The following is a 24,882-nucleotide window of genomic DNA, read 5'->3' on the forward strand; positions in this document are numbered from 1 at the left end:
GACACCACACACTTCTTAATAAGTTTATTTCTCAAATATATGAACTGGTAATTTTCGTCAATTGCACAAATTCCTAAAGCTCATCATATTCAAATCTGCTTCTTTGTGTGTTTGTTGTCTCTTTGAGTCAATCACAAAACTGAGGAACCCTTTCTTCCACTCTTATACCCAATACCTAATGAATCACAAAGTTGCAACAATTCTGCCTCCAAAACATTTCTCCACTCCATCATTTTTTCACTGCTCTGAAGATCTCCTCTATCATGACGGTAACAGCCACAATATCTAACTCAGCTCCTGCTTGACTGCCAGTCCAATCTCCACCCTGAAGTTGGGATCTTTTTAATATTCAAATAAGATTCTGTCATTTTTCTGACTCTTCATTGGTTCTTAATTATTTATCTTAGAGCAAAAATTCCTGTAGCTTATAATAGCCTACACACAATCTGTCTTAACTTAGCACTGAAGACTGATCTCTCTCCCTATTCCATTTCCTAATCCACTCAGCAGTCTGAACACACCTGTGAACTTTTACTCTTTCATGCATGCCGTATTTTATCTTGCCTCCGTCCCTTAGCCACTCTTCTCCTTGGGATATAGATTGGGCTTCATAAGAGCCAGGATATCTCAAGAAAAAGAATGATATAGTCACAGTAACTCTTTCCAATAATTTGTCTTTCTGGGAAAAGTGATGAAATGCCACAAGACAGGCTTTAAGAGCTGTTATTTATGAGACTTTACAACTTATAAATGACTCATGTTACAAGTCTGAATTTGCATCAATACTCCTTTTACTTTTAAAAAAAGGAATAAAGGCAAACATCTGAAGCAAAGAAGAGAGATATTTTTCCCTCTTGAATTTCTCCATGAGTTTAGAAGTGTTTTACTCCATAAAGGCCCAACGGCTATTTGATTCAGAATGCAATATATTTTGAAAGAATTTTTCCTTTCTGAGGATTCTTTTTCTTATTACTTGCTAGGGCTAAATCATTTGCTCCAGACAATTTTTAGTACAATAGCTATCATGGAATATGTTCTAAAAGTTAACTAATTCTGAGCAATTCCATACTTGAAGCTAGCTCTAGTGAGCTCATCTTCAAGTCATATTTCTCAAAATATCTTCTTAAAAACCAATGAATTAGGTAAGCTGCTAGTCAATAGGCATGTAAGTAGAGAACCACTGATTCAATCTTAACTTGTTAGCTTTCTAACAAAAAACATTTCTTAAAAAATTTAAATATTGTCTTATTCCCATTTTTTTCTTTTAAAAATGAAAGTATAGAGATACATTGTATTTTATCTCCTCATTTTTTTTTTGAGTAGATTGTTGCCGTTAAAATCATTACTCTTACAAAAACCGTTCTAGAGAATTTCTAGTTAATGCCAATCATTTTGTGTATTTGAGAAAAAGAAACTTTTTGGGGGGGAATGATTGAAAGCTGAACAAAATTCAGACATGAACAAATAATCTCTTACTTCATGCAGTTTTAGATCTTCTCTTAAAATCCATAAGAACACTGATATAAGAAAATATCATTCTAATCTCTCCAACAAGTAATGTTAGAACAATTTGCCATCCATATGAAGAAAAAATAAATCTCAACACATATTAATACCTTATATAAATCTTAACATATAGTTGACTACAAATCTAAATATAGAACTTAATTTTTTTAATGTTTGGAAGAAGGTGGGGGTGGTGGCACATTCTTTAATCCAAACACTGGAGAGGTGCAGGCAGGGGAATCACAAGTTTGAGGCCAGTCTGGGCTACAAAGCAAGAATGCTTCCTCAAAACAACAACAACAACAAATTTCTTAGAAAAAAAAATACGAGAAAATCTTTGTGAACTTGGGCTAACAAAAGAGTTCTTAGATAAAACACCAAAACATGATATAAAACAAATAATGGGGAAAGTGAATGTTATCATAATTAAAGACTTACTCTGTGAAAGACATTAATGAAAGAAAAGCTATGTATTGTGAAAAAATGTTACTCCCTACCTGGCAAGGTACAAGTATCTGGGATATATTAAAAACTTTAAACAATAGTAAAAAATATTTTTAACGAGTAAATGATGAATATTCTTCATTGAAATGATATGAAAATGGCAAATAAGCACAAAAGACTGCTTAACCTCAATCATTGGCAAAATTCTAATTAAAAACACAATGAGTTACCACTATGCATATATTAGTGAAGCTTAAATTAAAATTTTTAAAAAGCTCAGAACACCAAATACTGATAAGAATACATAGCAATTGTGGCTCTCATATATTGTTGATAGGAGTGAACCTTATACAGCTACTCTAGTAATAAATAGCTTGGTACTTTCTTCTAAATATATACATTTAATATGACCTAGTAACCCTACTCCTAGATATTTACATAAGAGAAATAAAACTTATGTTCATGTAAAGACCTGAACACAAATGTGTACAGTAATCCATAAAATATTGAAAAAACACCATAGTCTGTCAATGGGTGAATAAACTGTGATGTAACTATACAATAGAATACTACTTGGAAATGAAAAGGAATAAACAGGAATAAACTGATGCACACAGTAACTTAAGTATGAGAAGCCAGACTTAAAAGGTTAAATATCATATGATCACATTTATATGACGTTATAGAAAAGGGAAAATGATGGCACTAAAGACTAAATCAGGGCCTTTGAGGTGATGAGTGTGGAAGTGGTTTCACTACAAAAGGGCTACATGAGACACTTCTGGATTGGAATTCTGTTCTACATCCAGTGTATGTAGTAACACATCTCCATGCACTTGGTAGAATTGGATGTATATGTGAATATTATCAAATTTTAAAACACCAGCATTAACAATGTAACAGCTTAAAACAACAACCATTTTATTAGGTTTTACATGTATAAGGATTAGGAATTTGGGAGGGATTGCCTGGATGACTTTTCTGCCCCACTTGTCGTTAACATACACCATTCTGCTGTATTCGGCTGCATGGTTGGCTTCTCTGATGTATTCAGAATAGCTTCCCTCACATGTCTAGACCCTTAGTGAGGTCGGCTGGAAATCTGGTCCCTGTTGGGATTTTTGACTAGAGCTCTTATGTGACTCCTTTAGCATGGCTTCAGCCAGCTTGTCTCACAGTGTTTCAAGAGACAGAGTAAAAGGTCTAAGTCTTCTTATGACCCAGAGGCCATCTCTAATCTGACACAATATTCCCTGTAGTGACATTATTTTCATTATCAAACATGCAAAATGCACACACCTATTCATAGAGACCCCAGCTTTCTTGTCCTATTATGGCATTGTCTTGAACTTTACAATTTTCTCATCTAAATCCAGTTCAAGGGCAAATAAGGTTCCCAAGGGGAAGATCTTGATCATACTTCCTGTTGATCAAAAGGTCTTGGATTCAAGAGGCAAGTTTTCTGTTCTACATACAATCAACAAAGAAGGATAGTGCAGAATAAGATAAATCCCAAAAGTCAATATCCAAAGTCTCATCATTCTGAATGTTGAATTCTGAAAGATTAAAATCACCAACATCTAAAATCTTGAAAGGTCAAAATCTCCAAAATATAATTCTGAAAAAAGTGTAAGAAAAATTATTTGAAAGACATTTATTCATATTTTAAAAAAGAGCTTTATTTGAAAAACATGAAAGAATACTTCATAAATCAATTTTCACAATAAAATTGTCAACATAAAACATGCATATTCAGCATGCATATGTACTAACAGTCACATGGGAATTACAGCTATGTGTAGATGAACTATGCCACAAAAACAGGTCAAAAATTGAAATGTATAAATGCATATTGCTGTGGGTGGTAATTCTGTGCATCCATCTTCACAACCACAGCCATCTGAAATACTGGACAGACAACCTAAGTCTTTTGAGATGGACCATCACTGTATATGTTGTTGCTCAAAATGCAAAGATCTCAAGAAATTTGTCTTTCAAATGCAAATGTACAAAAAGGACATCTCTTTATTGAAGAAGTTTCAATACTTTTTATAAACATGCATAAATGTTGGAATAATGCACTTTTGCTGAGTTGAATTTGTAAAAAGATGCATAAAACTAATTGGAACTTTAAAAAAAAGTCTTTACATAATTTATACAGTATTATGTGTGAAGCGAATATGAAATATGGAGCATAAAAACTGTAAAAATAAAGCTTATAATTTTAAATAGTAGAGAAAGCAGTAAAAAAAAGAAGAGTAATGAAAAAGAAAATTCAATTTATGAAAAAGTATCCTATAGAGATAGATTATGGACAATTACACCAAGGTAGTCCATAAAAGCTGACCAACTTTCACAATCATTAACTGTATTTTAAAATCGTATATTAAAGTGACTAGCTGCCTTTGTTTTGTATTTGCTCCCTTTGGAGAATGCATTCTTATTCATTTTATTTTTTTCATTGAGTTCTGGAAATGGAACCAATGGACTTGAGCACGGAAAGCAGCTGGTTTACCGCTGAGCTAGCCTCCCAGCCCCCACACTCATTTCCTACATGGCACTGCTCTTGCCCTAACTATTTCATTCAGACTCACACACCAATCTCTGGAAACACCCTCACAGATAAACCAAAGTAATGCTGTACCAGGTTTCTGGTATTCATTCCACCTAACTCTTCTGCATACAAACAAAACCGCCCTAATATCTCTCTGTCTCTCTGTCTCTGTGTCTGTCTCTGTCTCTCTCTCTTACACACACACACACACACACACACACACACACACACACATGGAAATTGAAGTTTGGAGGGTTTCAATGTAGAGCATTTTTTTTTCAGAGTGGTGATTTTCCAGATTTTAGAATTTAGGGATTTTGACCTTTCACGATTTCAGCATTCACATTTGGGATTGTGGTTTTTGATTGTGTCTTTAGGATTGTGATGGAACAGATGGTTCATGGTAATTCTAAAGCCTGGTGAGCATATCCTTCCAGTTACATGATTAGAGCCCAGTCCTGCTCTCTGAAAATGATTCTTTGTAGATTTTGACTTCACCATTTGGGCTCTTTGTTCTTTCTTCTAAGTCATCTTTCCTTTTCGATAGGCAAAAAAAAGGATCATGTTTGCTGCTAATTAAGTCGTATCAAATCTATTTGCTCAGAGAAATCTGGGAACCTTCCAAACTGTTCTTGTCCATTTTTATTGAAATTGGTGATGTTTCTTTGTCTAAGTCTTTAAAGTTTTTAAAAGAATGCTCCGTATGATTATCTCCTTTGGACTGGTAAAGAGACTCTCTGGTATAATGTTCTTAAGATGCTTAGAAATCTTTCAGCCTAGTTGAGAAAACTTATAAGGTATATGTTCAGTCTTTCTGAAGAATATACAAGGATACCAAGTCACACCTTGAGATCTTTACCTTCAGCCCATAAAAAAAATTAGAATTTTCAAGATTTTGATTGGAAATCTCCTTAATCAAATGAAACAATTCTGGAATTTTCTATTTTCCATATTACTGCACTGACAGTTTGCCAACTTGTCTGCTCCTACAATTTAACTGTAGAATTTTTTTCATCCACTAATAAAATTTCCTCCTTCCCTTTCACCACTATGGCAATCTCTTCAAAGCCTTGCAAGCCTCTGCTTGTTTTCTGATCCCAAAGTCAGTGGCACATGTTTTAGGATTTTTCTTAAGCAGCACTCATTTCTAGTTACCTAATTCCATGGCAGCTTCATAAAAAATTACTCCAAAATTAATGTCATAAAAGCATTTTTATTAATTTTCATAATGTTGTATGTCAGAGATTTGAGTAGGTTTCTGCTGACTCTTGGACATGGTGTCAACAAAAGTCATTCAGTGGTATTCTGCTGGTAGATGGGAACAGTATTTGAGTGGAAATAATTTGCCACCATGAATGTGACCTTATTATTGGAAGGGTATCCCTTGTAACAAGCAGTGTATTGTGCCTCATGCTGAGTTACTTTGAGAGTTCTAGGTTTTATTCAAAATTAGGGAAACCTTAGTTTTTGTTGTTGTCTTATAATATGGCATTTATAAAGTCAATTCATTTACTCCGTGTGTTCTCATAGTTAAAATAACTTTCCTTCCATGAAAGTATTCAAGTATAAATAGCAAGAACTTATCAATAGATTCAGAAATAGGCAGGAAAAAACTGTAATGTGAATGGACTAATCATACTTAATTATTTCTAAAAGTTTTAAGATCAACATCATGTTAAACTCAGTCTAGAATTCATACTGAATAATGTTAATATTTTCAATTTGTACAAACTCAAATAGAAGACCATACTGACAGGTTAGCAAGTATTTGTATAGAAGGTGAAAATACACTGAAATTTGGCAACTTAAGTCTTACCTATGATGATACTCTACACTCAAATACTTTTAAATATGTATGCATATCCTCAAATATCCATGAATGTAGAAGTATTAAAAGGAATGATATCATCTACCTAAGAAGTAAAATATCTAATAATTTATTAAATTTTACTAAATTATGATTTTTTGTGGAATATATATATACATACATATATACTTATACATATATAATTTAAAAGTAAATTGTTGATTTTTTAAATAGTCATTTCATTTGCTCAGAAGCAACAAGCATTTCAGCCTGTTAAATTAATCTTAAGAACCATCTAAATGTATAGCATTCAATAATGGTTTTTGAAGGAAGTTAATTCCTCTACAGTTTTACAACACAGTGCACAGCCTCCACATAGCTTCTTGGCTAATCTCAAAACCAATGAACATCTTAAAGATTTATCTGACGTTGATTTTTTTTCAAATCCAAATTATATTTAAAGGATCAGGTTTTGTGGCTGAAAATTAATATAATTCATTAATGTTAGTTATTGTTTCATTTTTATGATTATTATCGATTGTGATGGCTTATATATTAGTATGTATACATATTCACACACTTATATTCACACATATAGCAATTTACATACATTGTGTTGTAATGTATATATATATATGTGTATATATATATAATACACATACATATAGCATTAAATTCTAAAAACATTTATATCTTTGTAATATAATCACTCTACTGGTAGAATTCTTGCAACATGACACTTCAAGTTTCTGTTAATGAAGTAAATGATCTCTAAGTTCTTAAATAAACTTTAAAAATCTTATAAACATTATGCTATGTAAAAGATTCCAGACACAAAAGGTCACATATTGTATAAGTCCACTAATATGAAATATCCAGCATCAGCAACTCTATAGAGATTGATAGCAGATTAATGGTTGCTGGTGGTTTTAGGCCAGTAGTAAGGGAATTGCTTAATTGATGCAGGATTTCCCATTGGGGGTGACAAAAATGAACTGAAATTAAGTGGTGTGGTGATGGCTACATAATATTAATATATAAAGTCACTAGCAGTAAATGTATGTGTATTTAATGACAATGTTTTTAAAAATACAATATATAACACATTTTACATCAGACATTCAAGGAAACACAACTAGTTAGAAGACTAGTGTGTTCAAAAGTTTATTATTGTATGATGCTATTTTCTGTTCCTTAAAGAACAATGTGTCTTTCAGTTTCCTCAAAAAAGTTGTCTTCCAAAGGAAACAATTTTAGAATTCTAGAATGGTTATTTGAAGAGCATTTCTGGTGCTGATGGACAACAGGATGTTCTGAAAACCAAATTATACTTCATTTCTCCAAACACTTTGATCTTTTTATGATGCAAGTTATATATTCTAAAAGTAAAACAATAATTATTTAAAAGAAGTCTAAAACCAAAAATAAACAGATCACTGCTCACATATCATTAAATATACATATTACAAATTAACAAGTCTTATGTGTAAGTAGCTATGTTCATTTTAGCGTGCAAATTGTGTGATTAACATCAGGTAAGAACAAAATCAAACAAATGAGCTTGTTCTGTGTTGTAGTGAATGGATTCATGATGTAAGTTTTAAGCTGTGAAGAGAAGTAGTAACTACAGAATTTCCATATCAGTGTTGACTAAATAATGAGAAATATGCAAGCTGTCTCTTCCTACCTGATGTAACACAAAATCAAGTGGAGTTTAAGGGCCTGTAAAAGTGGACAGATATGTGATGCAGGAAGTTAAGCCACTTTTTTTCTCCTACCTTACAGGTTTGTTGGCATAACCTTGCTGTGAAGGAGTATCTTCTACCTGGTTGTCTAAGTCAATTTTAAGAAGGCTGATAATTAAGCATACAGTTTTCAGACAAGGGGACTTAAGTAATAATGTAAGCAAGCATGAGTGGCAGAAAATGGATAGATGAAAAGGGTCAGGTAATCACTGCTATACATCACATTAAGACAGTACAAATTATGCAACATAAATTACAGTTTTGCATTAACAACAAGCTGCTTCAGAATACTGGCTCTGTTCAGGTGTTTAGCTCTAAAACCAGGCATTCCCAAATGGAATGAACTATATTAATTTCAATAAATCCCTACATTTGGAAGAATGTTTATATAGACTATCTATCTTTCCAGAAATTCTTACAGTGGAGTGTAAGGATTGGTCCGTGTTCTTTATTCTATACTATTTTTAATTTTCCTTTCTTTTCTTTTTATTTTTTTTGGGGGAGAAGGGAATACTGGGGTTTTCACTTAGGGTCTTTGTTTGCTCTATCACTTGATCCATGCCCCTAGTCCTTTTTTGCATTAGTTTTTTTTTTCAGATAGGATTTTACATTCTTGCCCATACCAGGCTTAAAACATTATCCTCTTATCTATACCTCTGGCACAGCTGAGATTACAAGTGTGAACCACTACATCTGGTTGGTTTTTTGATATGCAGTCTCACTAATTTTTTGCCCATACTGGCCTTAAACTGTGATCATCTTGATCTCTGCCTCTCAGGTTGTTGGCTTATAGGTGTAAGCCATGATGCCTGGCTCCTGTCTTTAATTTCCAATTTTAAATTTACCCAAAGCTTGCTGAATGAAATTCAGAGCATTGTTCCACTAATTCAACACACTTTATGTTCTAATTAGTACTTCTTTTTTGTGTGTGTGATGCTAGGGATCAAACCCAGTGCCTTTCAAAGGCTAAGCAAGTGCTCTACCACCAAGCTATATCCCAGCCTCTAATTTTTTAGGACAGAGTATCACAACTTAACTCATGCTGGGCCTTGGAATCACCATGTAGCCAAGGCTAGCCTGCAACTTGCAGTCCTCCTGCCTCAGTACTGCCTCCCAAGTGCTGGACTTACAGGCATGTTCCCCTAAGCCTGGCTTCTAACCAATACTTCTTATTTTTCTGTTTCCAGAATTGGTACACAATTATGTTCCTTTAAATTTTCTTTGGTAATTTAAAAAATACGTTTGCCCTTTTCAAAGAGAATAAACATATGGATAATGAAACATTCAAGGGAAAATTTGAAATAAACTTTCTAAGCTTCTAAATAGTTCTTATAAAATGGCTTTCTTCCCTATCAGTTTAGTAACTGAGACTTGAAAGGCACTTTCCCAGTAGGCCATTATTTCAGAATCAGTGGTCCCTGATGACCACCCTGCCTGTGGTGGGCTCCTAGAGCAGATGGCACAGGCAGCATGGGGGATATTAGAGAGATGACACTAAAAGCAATTACTCCACTATTGAGTATTAGCGTTCTGTGCTTTGTGAAGCATGGAAGCGTACATGCAGTGCTTCAGGATTGGAACATCCTACAAAACTAACCCAGTGAGGCATTTCTTAGGGAGCTCCAGCTTTGTTCTTATTTCTTTACAAAGAGAAGTTATTCTCTGTATATCTTAGATCTCTAATTAGGACTTCTTAATTTTAGTTTTATCTATGCATATTGTTGTGCTGGGTGAGGGGACATGTGGTATTTATAAAAGTTCTAACAGTATGCCAAATATTTTTCAAACAGAAAGAATTCTGGTTTATTTGTCCATGAGCCCAGGAATTGTGATGTTTGCCTTAAATGTTGTACCCTTTCCCCCAGTTACTCACACACACACAAAATTTATTAAAAATTTCTTCAAAAGTTTGATAATGCGATGTATGCATATAAACATGCATCTTTTGTTTTCTATTGCTGCTGAAACAAAATGCCACAAATTTAGTGGTATTTGTATTCTGTTCTGAGATGATCACTGTAGCCATAAGAAGAGCCATCCTCCACTTTGGAGGATGAATGGAACACTTATCAAGCAGAGGAGAATATTATTTGATTATAGCCTTCGTTGCAGTTGGAAGATAGTGGTCTCCATGCAGAGATCACTGTGCACGGATCAAAAGGACATACAGATTTGCAACAGTCAGTAGAAAGTCTGAATGTGACTTACCTGGTGTGATACTGTGGAAATGTCCTGTTGCTATATTTGGAAGACTTGTAATTTGGTATTCAGAAAAGAAGAAAAATGGATGAAAATTATTTTCCAGTGTTTCTGTGTATCTCCACCATTAGTATTTTTCAGACAAATGAAGTTTTCTTCAAATATTTGCATTAACCATGATGATAATGAAGTCTCTATTGATTTTCTCACTTTAAAAATCTAAGGTGAAATTGTATTTGTAAAGGCATATGTGGTACTTATTTTAATACATTGTGTATGCACAAACACTGCACGTATGCTATCAACCTGTCATTCCATACATTAGTCCAGAAGTTGTAAGCAAGAATCTGGTTGAAACCATTGATTCTTCACCCTTTAAAATTATCTACAAATTTTGGAAATCTTATTAGCCAAATCAACTTAAAAGATTATTATAATTAACCTTTATTATGCTTTATTGTTCAAAAGTCACCTTTAATTTTTTCCAAAACTACTTACTGCACATAACTTGCCATACTAAACACAAGAAAATGTGTTTTTATTGTGAAGAAGTACTATGGTTATTTTTGTAACACAGACAGCTTTCATGAAAATTTCACTAAGTACATTCTGGATCCTGTTGGATATCTAATAATAGAAATGATTCTAGAAAATAAATACAAATGTGAAAATATATCACTCCAAGTGTCTAATAGCAATCTAATATTTCATTCTCACAAACAAGAAAAGTGAAATTTGAACAGAACAACAAAAATAAATATGAAAAACTGGTTTTCTGTGGTCTTTTCTTTGGAAGGATATAGGTTACAAAGTCATGGGCAAGTAAGTCTTCGGATGACTCTTTCAGGCAATGATGAGTAAGGATGTCAGGTGTGAAAAGCTCCCAGAAATGTTAAAGGTTCTTGCTATAATTCAGAAAAGCCCAAATAATAGCACATAAGGTTATGAACTTTTTTATTACCTTATTTTTAGAGAAGTTTTAGGTTCACAGAAAAATGAGGCAAAGATACAGGTGTTTCCATATATTCCTTGACCCTACCTGTGCACAGCCTCCTCTGTTACCAGGTGCTCTTACTGAGCAGTGCATCTGTTACAATTCACGAACTTGCAGTTGACCGTATGTTGATAGTGTGGATTCTTCTCAACTTAAAAGCAGATCTTCTCTCATTCATTCTTTTTCTCTGTCTCTCTGTCTCTGTCTCTCTCTCTCTCTCTCTCTCTCTCTCTCTCTCTCAGGATTACAGAGTGAATATCTTTCTTCGTCAGAAATGGAATGATCCCCGTCTGGCATACAGTGAATATCCTGATGATTCTTTAGATCTTGACCCGTCCATGTTGGACTCCATTTGGAAACCTGATTTGTTCTTTGCCAATGAAAAGGGTGCCAACTTTCATGAAGTCACTACAGACAACAAACTGCTAAGAATTTTCAAAAACGGAAATGTTCTTTACTCAATAAGGTGAGTCATAGGCTTAAATGCCTGTTAGCATTTTTGAGCCTGCTGTTTATTGTTTTTGTTTTACTTTTTGGTAAGACTTCGAAATTTTGAGTAACTTATCACTGCTCCACAGGAGCTCTTTTAACATAGCATTTTCCAAATATGTCTGATCAATAATAGCCCACCTAAGTCTCACATCTAGGTATTATATGAACAATTCTTGGAAATCTACTTCTTAAGTGTGAGGCCCAGGTCATTCTTAATACCAGTTAGGTTGGCAAGAGTCATCAGGGCAAATTGAAAGGCAGCTGAATCACACACTGTGATTAATATTTATGAATATGTGCATACTTTAAATATTTATAGGTGAAGAAATGTTTGCCTGTCTCGGATCCATTTTACATAAATTATTTTTCAGGTATGTGTATTTTCTTTTTAGACATTCTGGAGCTTCTCTGATATTTTTACTCTGTCAAATTTTTATCCTTTCTAATATCTGCAAAGTGGTGATTTGTTGATTAACTTTAAAGAAAGAAAAAAATCAGTGTAGTGTTTAAAAATAGATGACACTCAAAATATTTATCATAATCCCTAGAAAATATCTTATTTCTATGCTAGTCATTTATTATATATGTCTCAGAAGGCTATGCAGCATTTAGGAAACAATATGAAAATGTAAACGGACCTGGAGGCACATACCTATAATCCCAGCACTCAGAAAACTGAGGCAGGAAGGTCATGGGTTTGAGGCAACCCTAAGCTATATAGCAAGTTTTAGACCAGCTTGAGCTGAAAACCTAGCAAACCTAGTAAAACCAAAAGATAGCAGTAATTAATGCCAAGAGATAAACACTAAGCATAATATTTTCTTGACAGTTGGGCTCTAGAACTCATTCAACTTTAGCAGTTCATTAAACACCAAATCAGCACAAATTCAGTAACTAGCCAAATAGCTACCTGCAATACACCTGATGATTTGGTCACAATTGTCTTTTTTGTTTGGTTGGTTTTCTTTGAGAAATGGTCTCACTATGTAGCTGAGACTGGCCTGGAAATTGCAATGCTCCTGCCTCTGACTCCTGAGTGCTGGGATTACTGGTGTGCACAGCCATGCCTGGTTTGAAATTTTTTCTGAAATAATTATATAAAAGTCTTCAATTGTTATTTTCCTAATATAGTTCATCTGTGAAAAACAGGAAGTCAGGAACATAATCAGTGTCATCTTTCTCAAGATATGCTCTACTTGCAGCAACAGGCAACTGTTGAAATACTTTTACCATAAGTAATATGTTTTAAAATTTCAAAGTAGTCTTAGTATTGAGGATTTAGCTTCAAATTAACTCCTTGTGCTTCATCTTTCTCTCATTTTTGCCTGTTGTTAACTTTTCATCAGGAATAGGGATATTTGATTTTGAGTTAATTTTCCTAACATCAAGAATGTTTCTAGCAATAGGTTTAGGCACGGACTTCCTCAACAGAACTCCAGCAGTTCAGCAACTAAGAGAAAGGATTAACAAATGGAACTACATGAAATTAAAAAACTTCTGTACCACAAAAGAAATGGTGTCTAAATTGAAGAGGCTACCTACAGAATGGGAGAAAATCTTTGCTAGTTATACCTCAGACAAGGAACTGATAACCAAAGTATACAGGGAGCTCAAAAAACTAAGCTCTCCCCAAATCAATGACCCAATAAAGAAATGGGCAACTGAAATAAATAGAATTTTTTCAAGGGAAGAAGTCCAAATGGCTAAAAACACATGAAAAAAAACTCTTACCATCCCTGGCCATAAAGGAAATGCATATCAAAACCATACTAAGATTTTACCTTACTCCTGTTAGAATAGCTATCATCAAAACACCACCAACAACAAATGTTGGCAAGGAAGCAGACAAAAAGGAACCTGCATACGCTGCTGGTGGGAATGTAAGCTAATGCAACCACTCTGGAAAACAATATGGAGGCTTCTTAAAAAACTAAACAGAGATCTGCCATATGATCCAGCAATACCACTCCTAGGAATATACCCAAAGGAATGCGGCTCAAGTTATTACAAAGGCACCTGCACACCTATGTTTATTGCAGCACTATTTACAATAGCCACACTATCGAAACAGCCAAGATGCCCCACTACCAACGAATGGATCAAGGAAATGTGGTATTTATACACAATGGAATTTTATTCAGCCACAATGAATGATATTTTGACATTCACAGGTAAATGGATGGAACTGGAGAACATCATCTTATGCTAAGTTAGTCAGGCTGAGAAGGCCAAAAATTGCCTGTTTTCCTCATGTGCCAATTATAGACCTAAAACAAATGCAGTAATATTATTGGACATGGGTCACACACTAAGGGGAGACCTCACACTGGAGGGATAGGGAAAAGGAAGGAAACCAAAAACTTGAATGTGGTTGATGTACTCACTGTATAGGAATGAATATAGTAATCTTAAACTGGCAGAGCCCACTATGGGAAGGAGACTAGGAAGTAGTGAAGAGGTCTGGTAGAGATGAACCAGTTTGGGTTGTAATATACATATGCATGGAAACAGCACAAAGAATCTCCTTGTATTGCTATCTTTATCTCAAACTAGCTAAAATGTCATGTTTTTCTTATTATCTTTTATATGTTTTCTTCTACAAAATCAGAGAACAAGGGGGTGGAACAGGTTCAGCCTGGAGGCGGGGCTGCAGGGGGGGAGGGCGGTCCAAATAAGGTATACGCATGTAGGTAAATGCAAAAATGATAAAATAAAAAAAAGAAAGTTTCTATTTTGCCAAGTAATAGCATAAGGTAAAGCAGGAAGAATGAAAACTTAATTTTAGTAGCTTAGTGGTTTTGAAAACATTTTTTGGCAAAGTGGTTTTATGAATAATGTGTTATTCTATATTTTCTTTTCATCTCTTCATCTGATATACTATGTGTACTTTTCAGATTTTTCTATTTCACATGAAAGTATTTTCTCTTAATACATTTATTACTTCCTAAGAGTGACACAATGATACTCTACAACAAACTGATACTTTCATTAGATTTCTGAAAGCCAATATGAATTAATATAATCTTGGTTGATTAATTACTATAAGTGACATAAAGAAAATGTCAGATACTATTACTAATTAAGATCTATATAACACATGGATAAATAATTTGATGGTGAATCCCATTCTACATAAGAGAATTTGGCTTCTGGGAAGGTGGAGTAGATACACGTTTTCATATGGTACCTAAGTATAAAACAAAATCCTAGACACTGTACTTGTAACAAATAAAGGGAGACTGCCAGCGGTGACAAAGAAGACAAGCTGGCTAAGAACCCTGGTACCTGAGGAACAACACAGAAATGGATTCCTGAGATTTTCTTTTTGCCTTGTATATTCCAGACTTAAAGATGAAAAGGCTGGCAACTGGAAAACAGCAACAAATGCAGACAAATTAAGCCCCAGCAAAAGCTTATTTTCTCCAGCCAATCTGACTCTGGATGTTAGGAATGGGGCAGCTTAGCAAGATGAAACCTTGAAATGACTGCTCTACTCCAGACAAATAACAAAGGGAAAAAAAAAAATGATACTACCTCAATCCCACTCTCAGGCCAGCAAAGTTCGAGTGGGGAACCTAGACTTCCAGTTTCGATAGGCTATGATGAGGAATCCCAACACCTATGCTGAGGTGGTGTCAGGGAAATATAAATAGTGCATTGGGTCTTCATCTCCACCAGCCTGTGGTGAGCCTCCCATTTCGCAGTATCAGGAGAAAACACATAAATAGTCACCCTCACCCTACAGAGAAAAGGCACCCCATTCCCACTTGGATAGTTTCATAGGAGTCAACTACCAAACCACCCACTGTGGTGTTAGTAGAAACCTTGTGCAGAGCTGAAACTTCTGCAGCAACAGGAGCCTCTCCTTTCACAGGTCAATATAAAGGCTGATTAGGAAACCTTGAATTCGATTTCCACCTGTAAGTAGCAAGATAGCACCTCCCTTTGCCCTGATGGAGCAGTGTCAGACAAAGCCAGTTAAGACAGAAAGTTTTATAAGTGTCAAAGTTACAAAGTAATGTAACAATAAAAAATCATTCAACATGCAAAAGACCAGAGTGACTCAAACTAAACGAAAAAAACCAACCAGCTGATGCCAACATCAAAATGATAAAAATATTAAATATCTAACAGAACTAGCTATGGCAGAAATGTTTCAATGAACAATTTCAAATCTGCTGTTACAAGTGAAAAAATAGAAAGCCTCGTCAAGGGAATAGATGCTATAAAGTAGATCCAAATGAAAGTTGTAGAACTTGAAAAATAAAATATGCAAAATAAAAACTCAGTGGATGGGCTCAGCAGAAAAATGGAGAAGACAGGGGGAAGATGAATGGTAAAGTAGAACAATAAAAAATTATCCAATCTGAACACAGAGCCTCAGGGGCCAATGGGAGAATAACAAAAGATCTAACATTCATGTCAGAGTCTCACATAGAGAGGGGAAAGGATATGCAATAAAAAATATAGAAGGAAACAATGCTTGAAAGCTCTTATAAATTTTGTAAATAGCATAAACGTACAGAGTCTGAACAGGATAAACCTAAAGACATCCATACCAAGAAACAATACACAAACTTCTGAACACTAAATAAAAATTCTGAAAGCATTCCAAGAATAATGATGCAATTACATACAGAGGTGAAGCGCTTAGAATGATAGCACATATTTTATTAAAACACATGGAGGTCAAAAAGCAATGGAACACATTTTTCAAGTGCTGAGAGAAAGGAACTGTCATCCTAGAATGAGTGAGGCCTTGAGTTCAAACCACAGAATTGCCTAAAAAATTTTAAAAATCCAGAAGAAACAAAGAAAACAACAGTAAGCCAGTAAGCAAAATATGAATAAATACAATGGATTATTCTTCTCATCTTGAGTTATCTAAATTATAATTAAAGCAAAATTATAACTATATAGAGGGAAAATAAAAGCAACAAATGAGAAAACATTTTAACTAATACATACACAGAAATTAAAAGTATTAGGTAATATTTAGTGCTTTCTGTGGACATCTGATGATATTAAGTATGAAGATGATTTTTTAAGCTACACAAAAACATTCATTTATCCTTCAATTTGGCAATTCTATTTCCAGGAATCTGAATTACATATGCATTCATGTGTACATAAGCTACATTTACAAAGCTGTCCATCGTAGCACTGAAATAGCAAGAACAAAAAGAGCTTAGATATTCACTAACATAACTGAACACAATGATAGATCCACATCAGTACATCTATGTACATGACAGTGGTGCCATAAGATAATGAAGTTACAAAATTACTTTTATTTCCCTGCTCATTTAAGAATTATCTTAAATAAATATATATATATATGTATATATATGAAGCTTTGTTTACATCAGCATCACCACAAACATAATAATACATCATGATAAAACCTTATGAAGATGATGATGTTAGTAGGCAATAAAAACTTTATTGCTCCATTATCTTATGGCACCACTATCATATACATAGATTGTCATTAACCAAAATGCCTTGTAAATATATATATATATGTATAAATATATATATGAAGAATAGTGTTTTGCTTTTTATTATGTTAAGAACTGATTTACTTCAGATAGGTTTTAGGTGGTATAGGTTTACAAAAGCAGATGACCAGGTAGCATGGCATAATGACTTTTTTCAAAGTTAGAAAATCTAGACAATTTGCATTGATAGAATTGAAATACAGTGAGTGTGTGTGTATATATGTGAGTTAAAAGTACCCAATATGATTATGGATATTTATTTGCCTATAAGTCTTATTTTGGAGCTAGAAAATGTGAACATTAAAAACATACTACTAAGCTTTTACTATTCCCTCATCATTGAACATAGCAGAATGTAAAGTACTCTAGTAAAAGTACTCTAGTACTTTTTGTGTAGGGGAGTTTCTTGCTAACAATTTGATGTCTTCAGAGGCTAAAGTAATTAATTCTGTCAATCCTGGAGATTTGTCAAATAGAGTGGAACTTTTTTTTTTAAAGAAGATTTTGTAATCTCAAAACTACAACTGCATTAAAACCCTTAATTGCTCCAATTGCATTATATTAAAGAATGGAAAAGGCTATTTATTTTATTGAAAAGTTAAATAATTTCAGTATCATCAGTGAGTCCTTGTTACTATGTGTGCCTTAGAAATGCTCAAGCATTTTGCCTGAAAAAGAGGAGTAAAACTGAATTTATGTCTATTATAAATGGTCTCATCCATTATGAATAGTTCATTTTTCTTCTAATGTTTGGAGGACAGCTATGGAATAATTTAGAAATGCACCTTTTGTCTTTCAGTAGGAATTCAAATGAAACAGATGGTCTCTCGGCTCTTAGTCTTTGTTTGCTATATTCTGGCTCACATGATCAAAGAGAAATTTCACTTTTTGTGAGTTGTTTTTGGAAATCTCACAGGACTTTGAAATCTTCAAATACTTCAAATCTTCAGTTTCTCTGTTAGCAAAAATTGTGCTAGAAAAAAATCTTGTTCAATTTACAAATGGAGCATCTGTGGTGTTTCGTGATAAGTCAGGCTTTCCTGCTTATTTAAAGAAATAAGCAGACTGTTCTGGCAAATGCTACCTTTTGAACTTGGGCATTTGTCTGTATTTCCTCTTTAAACCCTACTACAACAATGAAATGGTCTGGCTAAGGGATAAAAATGGCATTAATACTCAAGAGGATGAAAGTAACGGAAAAGAATTCAACAACAGACAAGTGATGACAACCTAGTTTGGGAAGCTGGAAAATGAGTGCTTTTGTAGAAACTGACTTAACAGGCAGAGGGAGTAGAAATCTGAGCCAAATTCAGGGAACCCCAGGAGAAAGTAAGTATCATCTTAAAACTTTTAGAAAAGAGCTAAAATAAGCTGATTTATACTTTGGAGGAACCACAGTGAACCCTCTGTTTCTGATTTTCTCCCCCATGTTCTTCAACTATGGATTTTTTTTTTGTCCTTAGACCTAGGCAGAAAGATGGAGGACAAAAAGTGTCAGAGAGGTTCTTCCAAGAGTTCCAAGAGCAGAGACACCAGGCACAATTGGTAACTGTCATGAGATGTAAGACCAAACACTTGAAGATCATATGAGGTCTGTACATAAAAGGGTGATATTCCTTGCCAATCCTAAAATGCTCAAAGCCAAATCTAAACTTCCACTGAACAGTACACAGAAGAATATATCTCTGGGAAAACTAAGTTGACCAAGAGAAAAGATCTACAGATGTGGACAGCTGATGAAAAGTTTGGAAAGTCAGATTATCATCTCAACCTATACTTATGACGCTCATTATTCAATGAGCATTTGCTACGAATTGAGTTCCAAATCATTTTTCATGCCTCATTCTTAAAAATGGACATTTGAGGATATTCTCAAATTTTTTTTAATGGCAGGGACCAAAAAATATGGAGAAAAAAAGAAAGAATGCAAAAATAAAAGAGAAAAATTTAAGAGATATAACTCAAGAGAAAACTTAGGAAGCATTAAAGTATTAGAAAATTCTCTGCACAAATGAGACAATTGCATGCATGAAACCAGATACTTCTAAGAAAGAAAACCTGAATACATTCAGTGCATAGTAAGTGCAAACAGTTGGAAAAATTAGTAGAATGTTTGGATGATAAAGGAACGCAATCTGTCAGATAGTAGAGTCAAGATCCAAAAAAATAAATCACAGGAGAAAAGGGATGTAAAAATCAGAACATCATTTCAGAAGTGCAATATATGACTGAAGGGCACAGGACAAAAATGAAGACAGGCTTTCATAAAAAACAGAACTGGCAATTTCCTGCTGTGTGCAATCACTAAAAGGATTTTGTAGCACTGTCAGAGAGTTGAGAGTTGAGTAGTAAAAATATAGAAACTGTAGTGACTGTTAAAATTAGATACTTATTAACACTGAGGAAAACAAAATGTTACACAAAAGCTGTAATTATAGAAAACTACTAAGCTTACCCATGAACTATAATTACATATTCATAACATGTAAACACTCAATGTTTGTTTAATCATAAATGTTCCTACAATATTTTAGTGCCTCATTCTTAAAAATAGACATTTGAGAGTTAAGTATTCCAGCAATATGTTATAAGAAAAATACTTATAATTTCTCTGAAATTAATAGAAAATTTCTAATTCTTAAAAACCAAGCATAAGATTGCAACAACTTAGATACACGAATAGAAATTGTAGAAGAATACCTAAGAAAGATTATCTCAGAAGAGCTAGAACTGGAGGAGGGAATGGATAGAACAAAGGTAAAACTTTTTAAATATGTTTTATAGAACCATTTGAACTCTTAAATGATATACATGAAATATATTGATGATTTTAAATAAATTACTTTTAAGTGAATGAGGGCTTGAGAGCTAGACACATGACCTCCAAATTGTCAAGTTTGGTGTTTTATTTTGCCCTGATTGTAAAGTTAGTCTACCACAATTTCATGTGGAAATTGTCCTGGAAACACAGGACTTCTGACTCAGAAACAAAGTAGTCATTATTCAGGCCAAGGAAGCGGCATAAATATCAGCACATTGGCCTTACTTCTTCCTTTTCCTCAAGTTTCCCTGGAACAACACAACGGGGTTTGTGCTATATCTATAACACAGCTGTGTAGAACAGAGTTTGGAGAACCTACTACTTTTAGAGCAAGCTACAAATAAGCGTTCCTTTTGTTCAAATGAACAATTTTATCTCGTGTCAGGAAATTAGAAGGTGAATAAAGAACCATGAGAAACAGCTCAGGTAAAGCAATGGTCAGGGTCTTGTAGTGTTGGTATGCTCAGCAAGGGTATAGGAGACCAAGAGACCCAAGGAAGATTAACTACATCTCTCAACCCAGTTGGGGCAAGTCTCTTTACTTCAGAAAGCCTCATTTTTCTTATAGATGTGCTAATGATAGCACTAATTACCTTGAGTGAAAATAATGAATGTAAAACCTCCAACATGGTGCCAGGTATATAATAGGCACTAGAGTTATTTTTATCTTTCCAAAAAACAAAACAAAACAAAAAAACATAAATTTGGTATTTTCTAGGATTCATGAATCAGCACTGAATGGTCTCTTGTAAATCCCTAAGGAAGCCTGAGTTTTATCACTTGTAAGTGGGGACAGCGATGCCCTTACCATGAGATTATGGAAGCACATTGCACATAGGAGACAGTTAAACATGATATACTGATCACTTTACTAACACACTAATACTCACAACTTTATCATTTATACTGAAGAAGTATTACTTTAAAAATCATGAAACAAGAAAAAAGTTTATGTCAATAACTTAGCAAAGGTCATAATACAATTTCAACTTTTAAGTTAAATATACTCACAATTTTTATTTGTGCAAAGAATTAACATTTATTCCTATAATATGTTTTATTTTTTGGACATTAACAGGCATTCATTTTTAAACAGAAAAGCAAACTTATCTCAACAAATATTTTTTAAAATGCCACTCATTCAAAGGAAATTGATTTATGATGCCATGAAACATATGCTGTAAAAAGAATTTGGCACGTGTTAAACAGTGCATGTTTTTCTGAAGAGGGGCATAGCTTATACACATCAGTTTCCAAAAGAGATCATCTTCAATATTGAGATTGCTTTGGTGATGGACTGTTAAGATTTATGCTCGGCCCTGAAATCAGATGACAACAAAACTCTGGAATTAACTCACAGAAACTAATTCAAATCTCACTTTCATTGCTCCAACAATCTAATCTCTTCTAGGAGTTGTTTATTAAATTTATGAAATCATTCATAATAAAATACCAAATCACTCAAATAAATATATAAGTTCCAGGGGGAAAATTTATACTTTCTATAATTGCATTTCTCTAATTTCTTTTGAAACAAATGTTTATGTGTGTGCTATACTACAAATTTAATAGCTAGTAGAGCATGTATTGTATCATCTGTTCTTACAAAAGTATACAACTATGTAATTTAAAATGTTATATTAATTATAGAACCTATTTTCATGAAAATGTCCCAGGGTGGAGTATGAATGTAGAATGAGGCCCCTAGAGTTGACAACTCTTCTCTTCCAATGTTTTTCTGTGTAATGCTAAGTGCTAAGTTTCCTCATCTTTAAGATAATGGGCATTACAGAATCAATAAGTTACCATGTTTAAGTATTTGACTCATGCCTACCACCAAATTAGCACTATAAGTGTGTAACTTATGATACTACAGATAATATTTCAAAGGTGATAAATTGCTGTTTAAGAGGCCATTGTCTTTATTATATCAAATTTAGAAATATAAGGAAATATTGAAAACTTATTTTTCATAAAAAGTATGTAATGGAGTCAGAAAATACTTTTAACTTCAATAAGTGGTTGCAATAGATGCCATATGATAGGCAATGCTGTTTTAAAAACAGGCAATAATTAAATTTTAATGAGGCCAATTTTTTTGTCAAAGATGATAGTCAACTTTTTAAACATTACTACCTCACTAAGCACAGACTTCTTAGGTGAAAACAAAATACCATATCCTGTTTATGTGTCTTGTCTCAGAAAGAGAACTTAGTGTCCTTCTTAGACAAGAACACATTCATTTCCAAAACAGTAGAATCTGTGTAATTACCTCTTGATTTAGTTTTCTTTTGATGTGGTCAGGACATATCCTTAATTTATATGTAATGTTTCAATAAAGAAATTCAGCATCACATCCACCAAGATGAAAAATATTTTTCATCAATATGCTATTGAAGAAGCAATTGTATCATACCATAAACCAAAAGAAAGCAAAGTCAATAAATAGATTTTCTTTGGGATATGATTTATGACAGGAGTTCTACAAACTGTTTTGCTTTTCTAAATAATTCCTTTCAAGTTTTTTTTTAAGAATTACTTAACGTGTCTTTTATGCCAGAAAAATAGCCAGGGAATGAATGGTGAGAGTGTGGAAAAGATTCTGAGAATGCTATGTACTTCCTTACAAAAGGTCAGAGAATTCTGCAAGTCAACATTTAAAACTGGCTGGCTAAGAGGCTTGAATATTTGGAAAATTAATGTGTGTATATTTAAAAATGTGCATGTGCAAACTCTTTTAAAAATTCTTTCACAAGGCAGAGAATATTGTGTCCACCTATTTTTACAATTGACTTTTTAAGAGAGAACATTGTAAATCCTTGCAATCACCTACAAGATTGCTTACCTTAGAGAATCAGGAGAAAAACTCCTTTTGAATAATTAAATGTATGAATTAACCTTAGTGTGTTACAGAGTCTGATTCTCTTGGGACTCTTAAAAATTCAGCAGCTCCATATGTCTGCCCATTTATGTCTGTGGTCTACATGAAAGTGACATTTTAAAGAATATCATTACATTTAGTAGAGTTGGTTATTTTTTGTAAAGCTTTTAAGAAATATTTATATTTCTTGTATTTATTTCATTCATCATTGTTTCCACACTTTACACTTTGAGAGAGGGGCACTAGGAAGTAGCAGACTGGTAGAATGTGCTAGTGACCATTAACAACTAATATTTATTGAATTTTTTTTATGTGCCAAGCACTTGTCTAAACACATTACATGCATTAATGCTTGTATTGCTTACATCAACTCTCTGGCGTAGATCCTACTATCATCTTCAATTTTGAGGTGAAGAAGCTGCAATGTAGTGAGGTTGCAGTACTGTATCTGTGGTCACAGAGGTTAGGTTACCTAATCAACTGAGGGTGTTCACTGATACATGGAATTTCAATGGAGATAATTTCAATAAAAGAGACTGCTTACAGAACTCTTGGAAAAGAACTTTGAAAAATGTTGAGTGTGATTCCAGTCCTCGATCTCTCTCTTAGGCCCATGAACTACAAATTCTTTGTAGAGCTTTCAATACTATACTTTCCTAGCAAAAGGTATGGAAGAGAGTGATAATTTTCTGGAATCCCAACATACTAACATTGTTTGGAAATGGGAGCTGGAGAACCTTTGTTATAAATAGAATGCTAGAGTAGCTCCATCCAGGTTATCCAGTACGTGAAGCAAATCAGGAACTTGTTTGGTAGACATGAATTACGTTACAGATGCTAGAGGGCTATTTCCTGACCCTGACACCTGATAAGATGCCCTAACACCACAGCAAGAATCTGAGTCTATGAACTAAATTTTGAAATTCTCCAGATTCTGTTCATCAAATATTGCTGCATATTCACTGTCAACTCTGAACAGTTTCAAAAATGACTGAAAGATGTGATATAGGATTGCTTATTCTTTTTACCCTGCTTTTCCATGGTTAGAAGGCCAATTCCCCCTATATACTTCCCTTTTAAATACTCTGTTAATATGCTTTGGGGGAAAACATGACATTTGACTTTTATTTTATAGATCTCACCCTCTAATTTCTCTTTTGGGCATCTGTTCTGGAAATATAGGATTCTTTTAGACAACCACAGTTCTCTGTGAAGGAAACTTTAAAAACAGATAAATGTGATGTGTTGTTTACGTATACAACTATCCTCCAGTCCCCCAAACAGATTTATGTGTAAACATATAGCTATTTAATAGTAAAAAACATAATTAAGTTGGAGAAAATTCCATCTGAATAGGCTTTAGTCATTACAAAAGCAACATTGTTTTCCCTACACAATAGAATATTAATATGAGGTCACAATTTTCCATTTAAAAAGTTACTTTGAATTATTTCAGATTAACATTAACACTTTCCTGTCCAATGGACCTCAAGAATTTTCCAATGGATGTACAAACATGTATAATGCAACTGGAAAGCTGTGAGTATGAACAACTTACTTTTCCTGAATACTTTTAAGAATGTTATAGATAAAGCTTTTAATGGCTCAGTCAGATTGTTTTATAATTTTTGGTCACATATTGATTAAACAGGCATATAATCTTTCATGATTTCTATCAATGCATGCACTCTATACAATGAAACAAATTGAGGACATAGAAATTATAGTTTTTAAGCTTGAAATCAAATATAAGTCTCTATACACATAATCAAAAGTAAAAAAGGACAACAATCATTAAAAACCAACTTCCATATTTTATTGAGTGCCTACTAGAGGTCAAGAGTTCTATATCATTTCTCATATTTGCAACCAATGTCTTCCTATCCCCAAGTTTTCAGATGTGAAAATGGTACTGTGAGTGACTGGGTATTGTTCTCA

General features: G+C 33.7%; 1 protein-coding gene across 13 annotated transcripts in view; it reads left to right on the forward strand.

Annotated features, from left to right (window-relative positions):
- Glra3 (glycine receptor alpha 3) overlaps nucleotides 1-24,882 on the forward strand; it is a 381,512-nt gene that overhangs the window by 283,777 nt on the left and 72,853 nt on the right. For all 13 annotated transcript variants that reach the window (XM_074054955.1, XM_074054949.1, XM_074054951.1 and 10 more), the window contains 2 exons: nucleotides 11,492-11,715; nucleotides 24,401-24,483. In XM_074054955.1, the coding sequence (XP_073911056.1) occupies nucleotides 11,492-11,715; nucleotides 24,401-24,483 (307 nt within the window). The remainder of the gene's footprint in view (nucleotides 1-11,491; nucleotides 11,716-24,400; nucleotides 24,484-24,882) is intronic.

The sequence above is a fragment of the Castor canadensis genome, chromosome 14 (genome assembly GCF_047511655.1).
Source record: "Castor canadensis chromosome 14, mCasCan1.hap1v2, whole genome shotgun sequence".
NCBI classification, from domain to species: domain Eukaryota; kingdom Metazoa; phylum Chordata; class Mammalia; order Rodentia; family Castoridae; genus Castor; species Castor canadensis.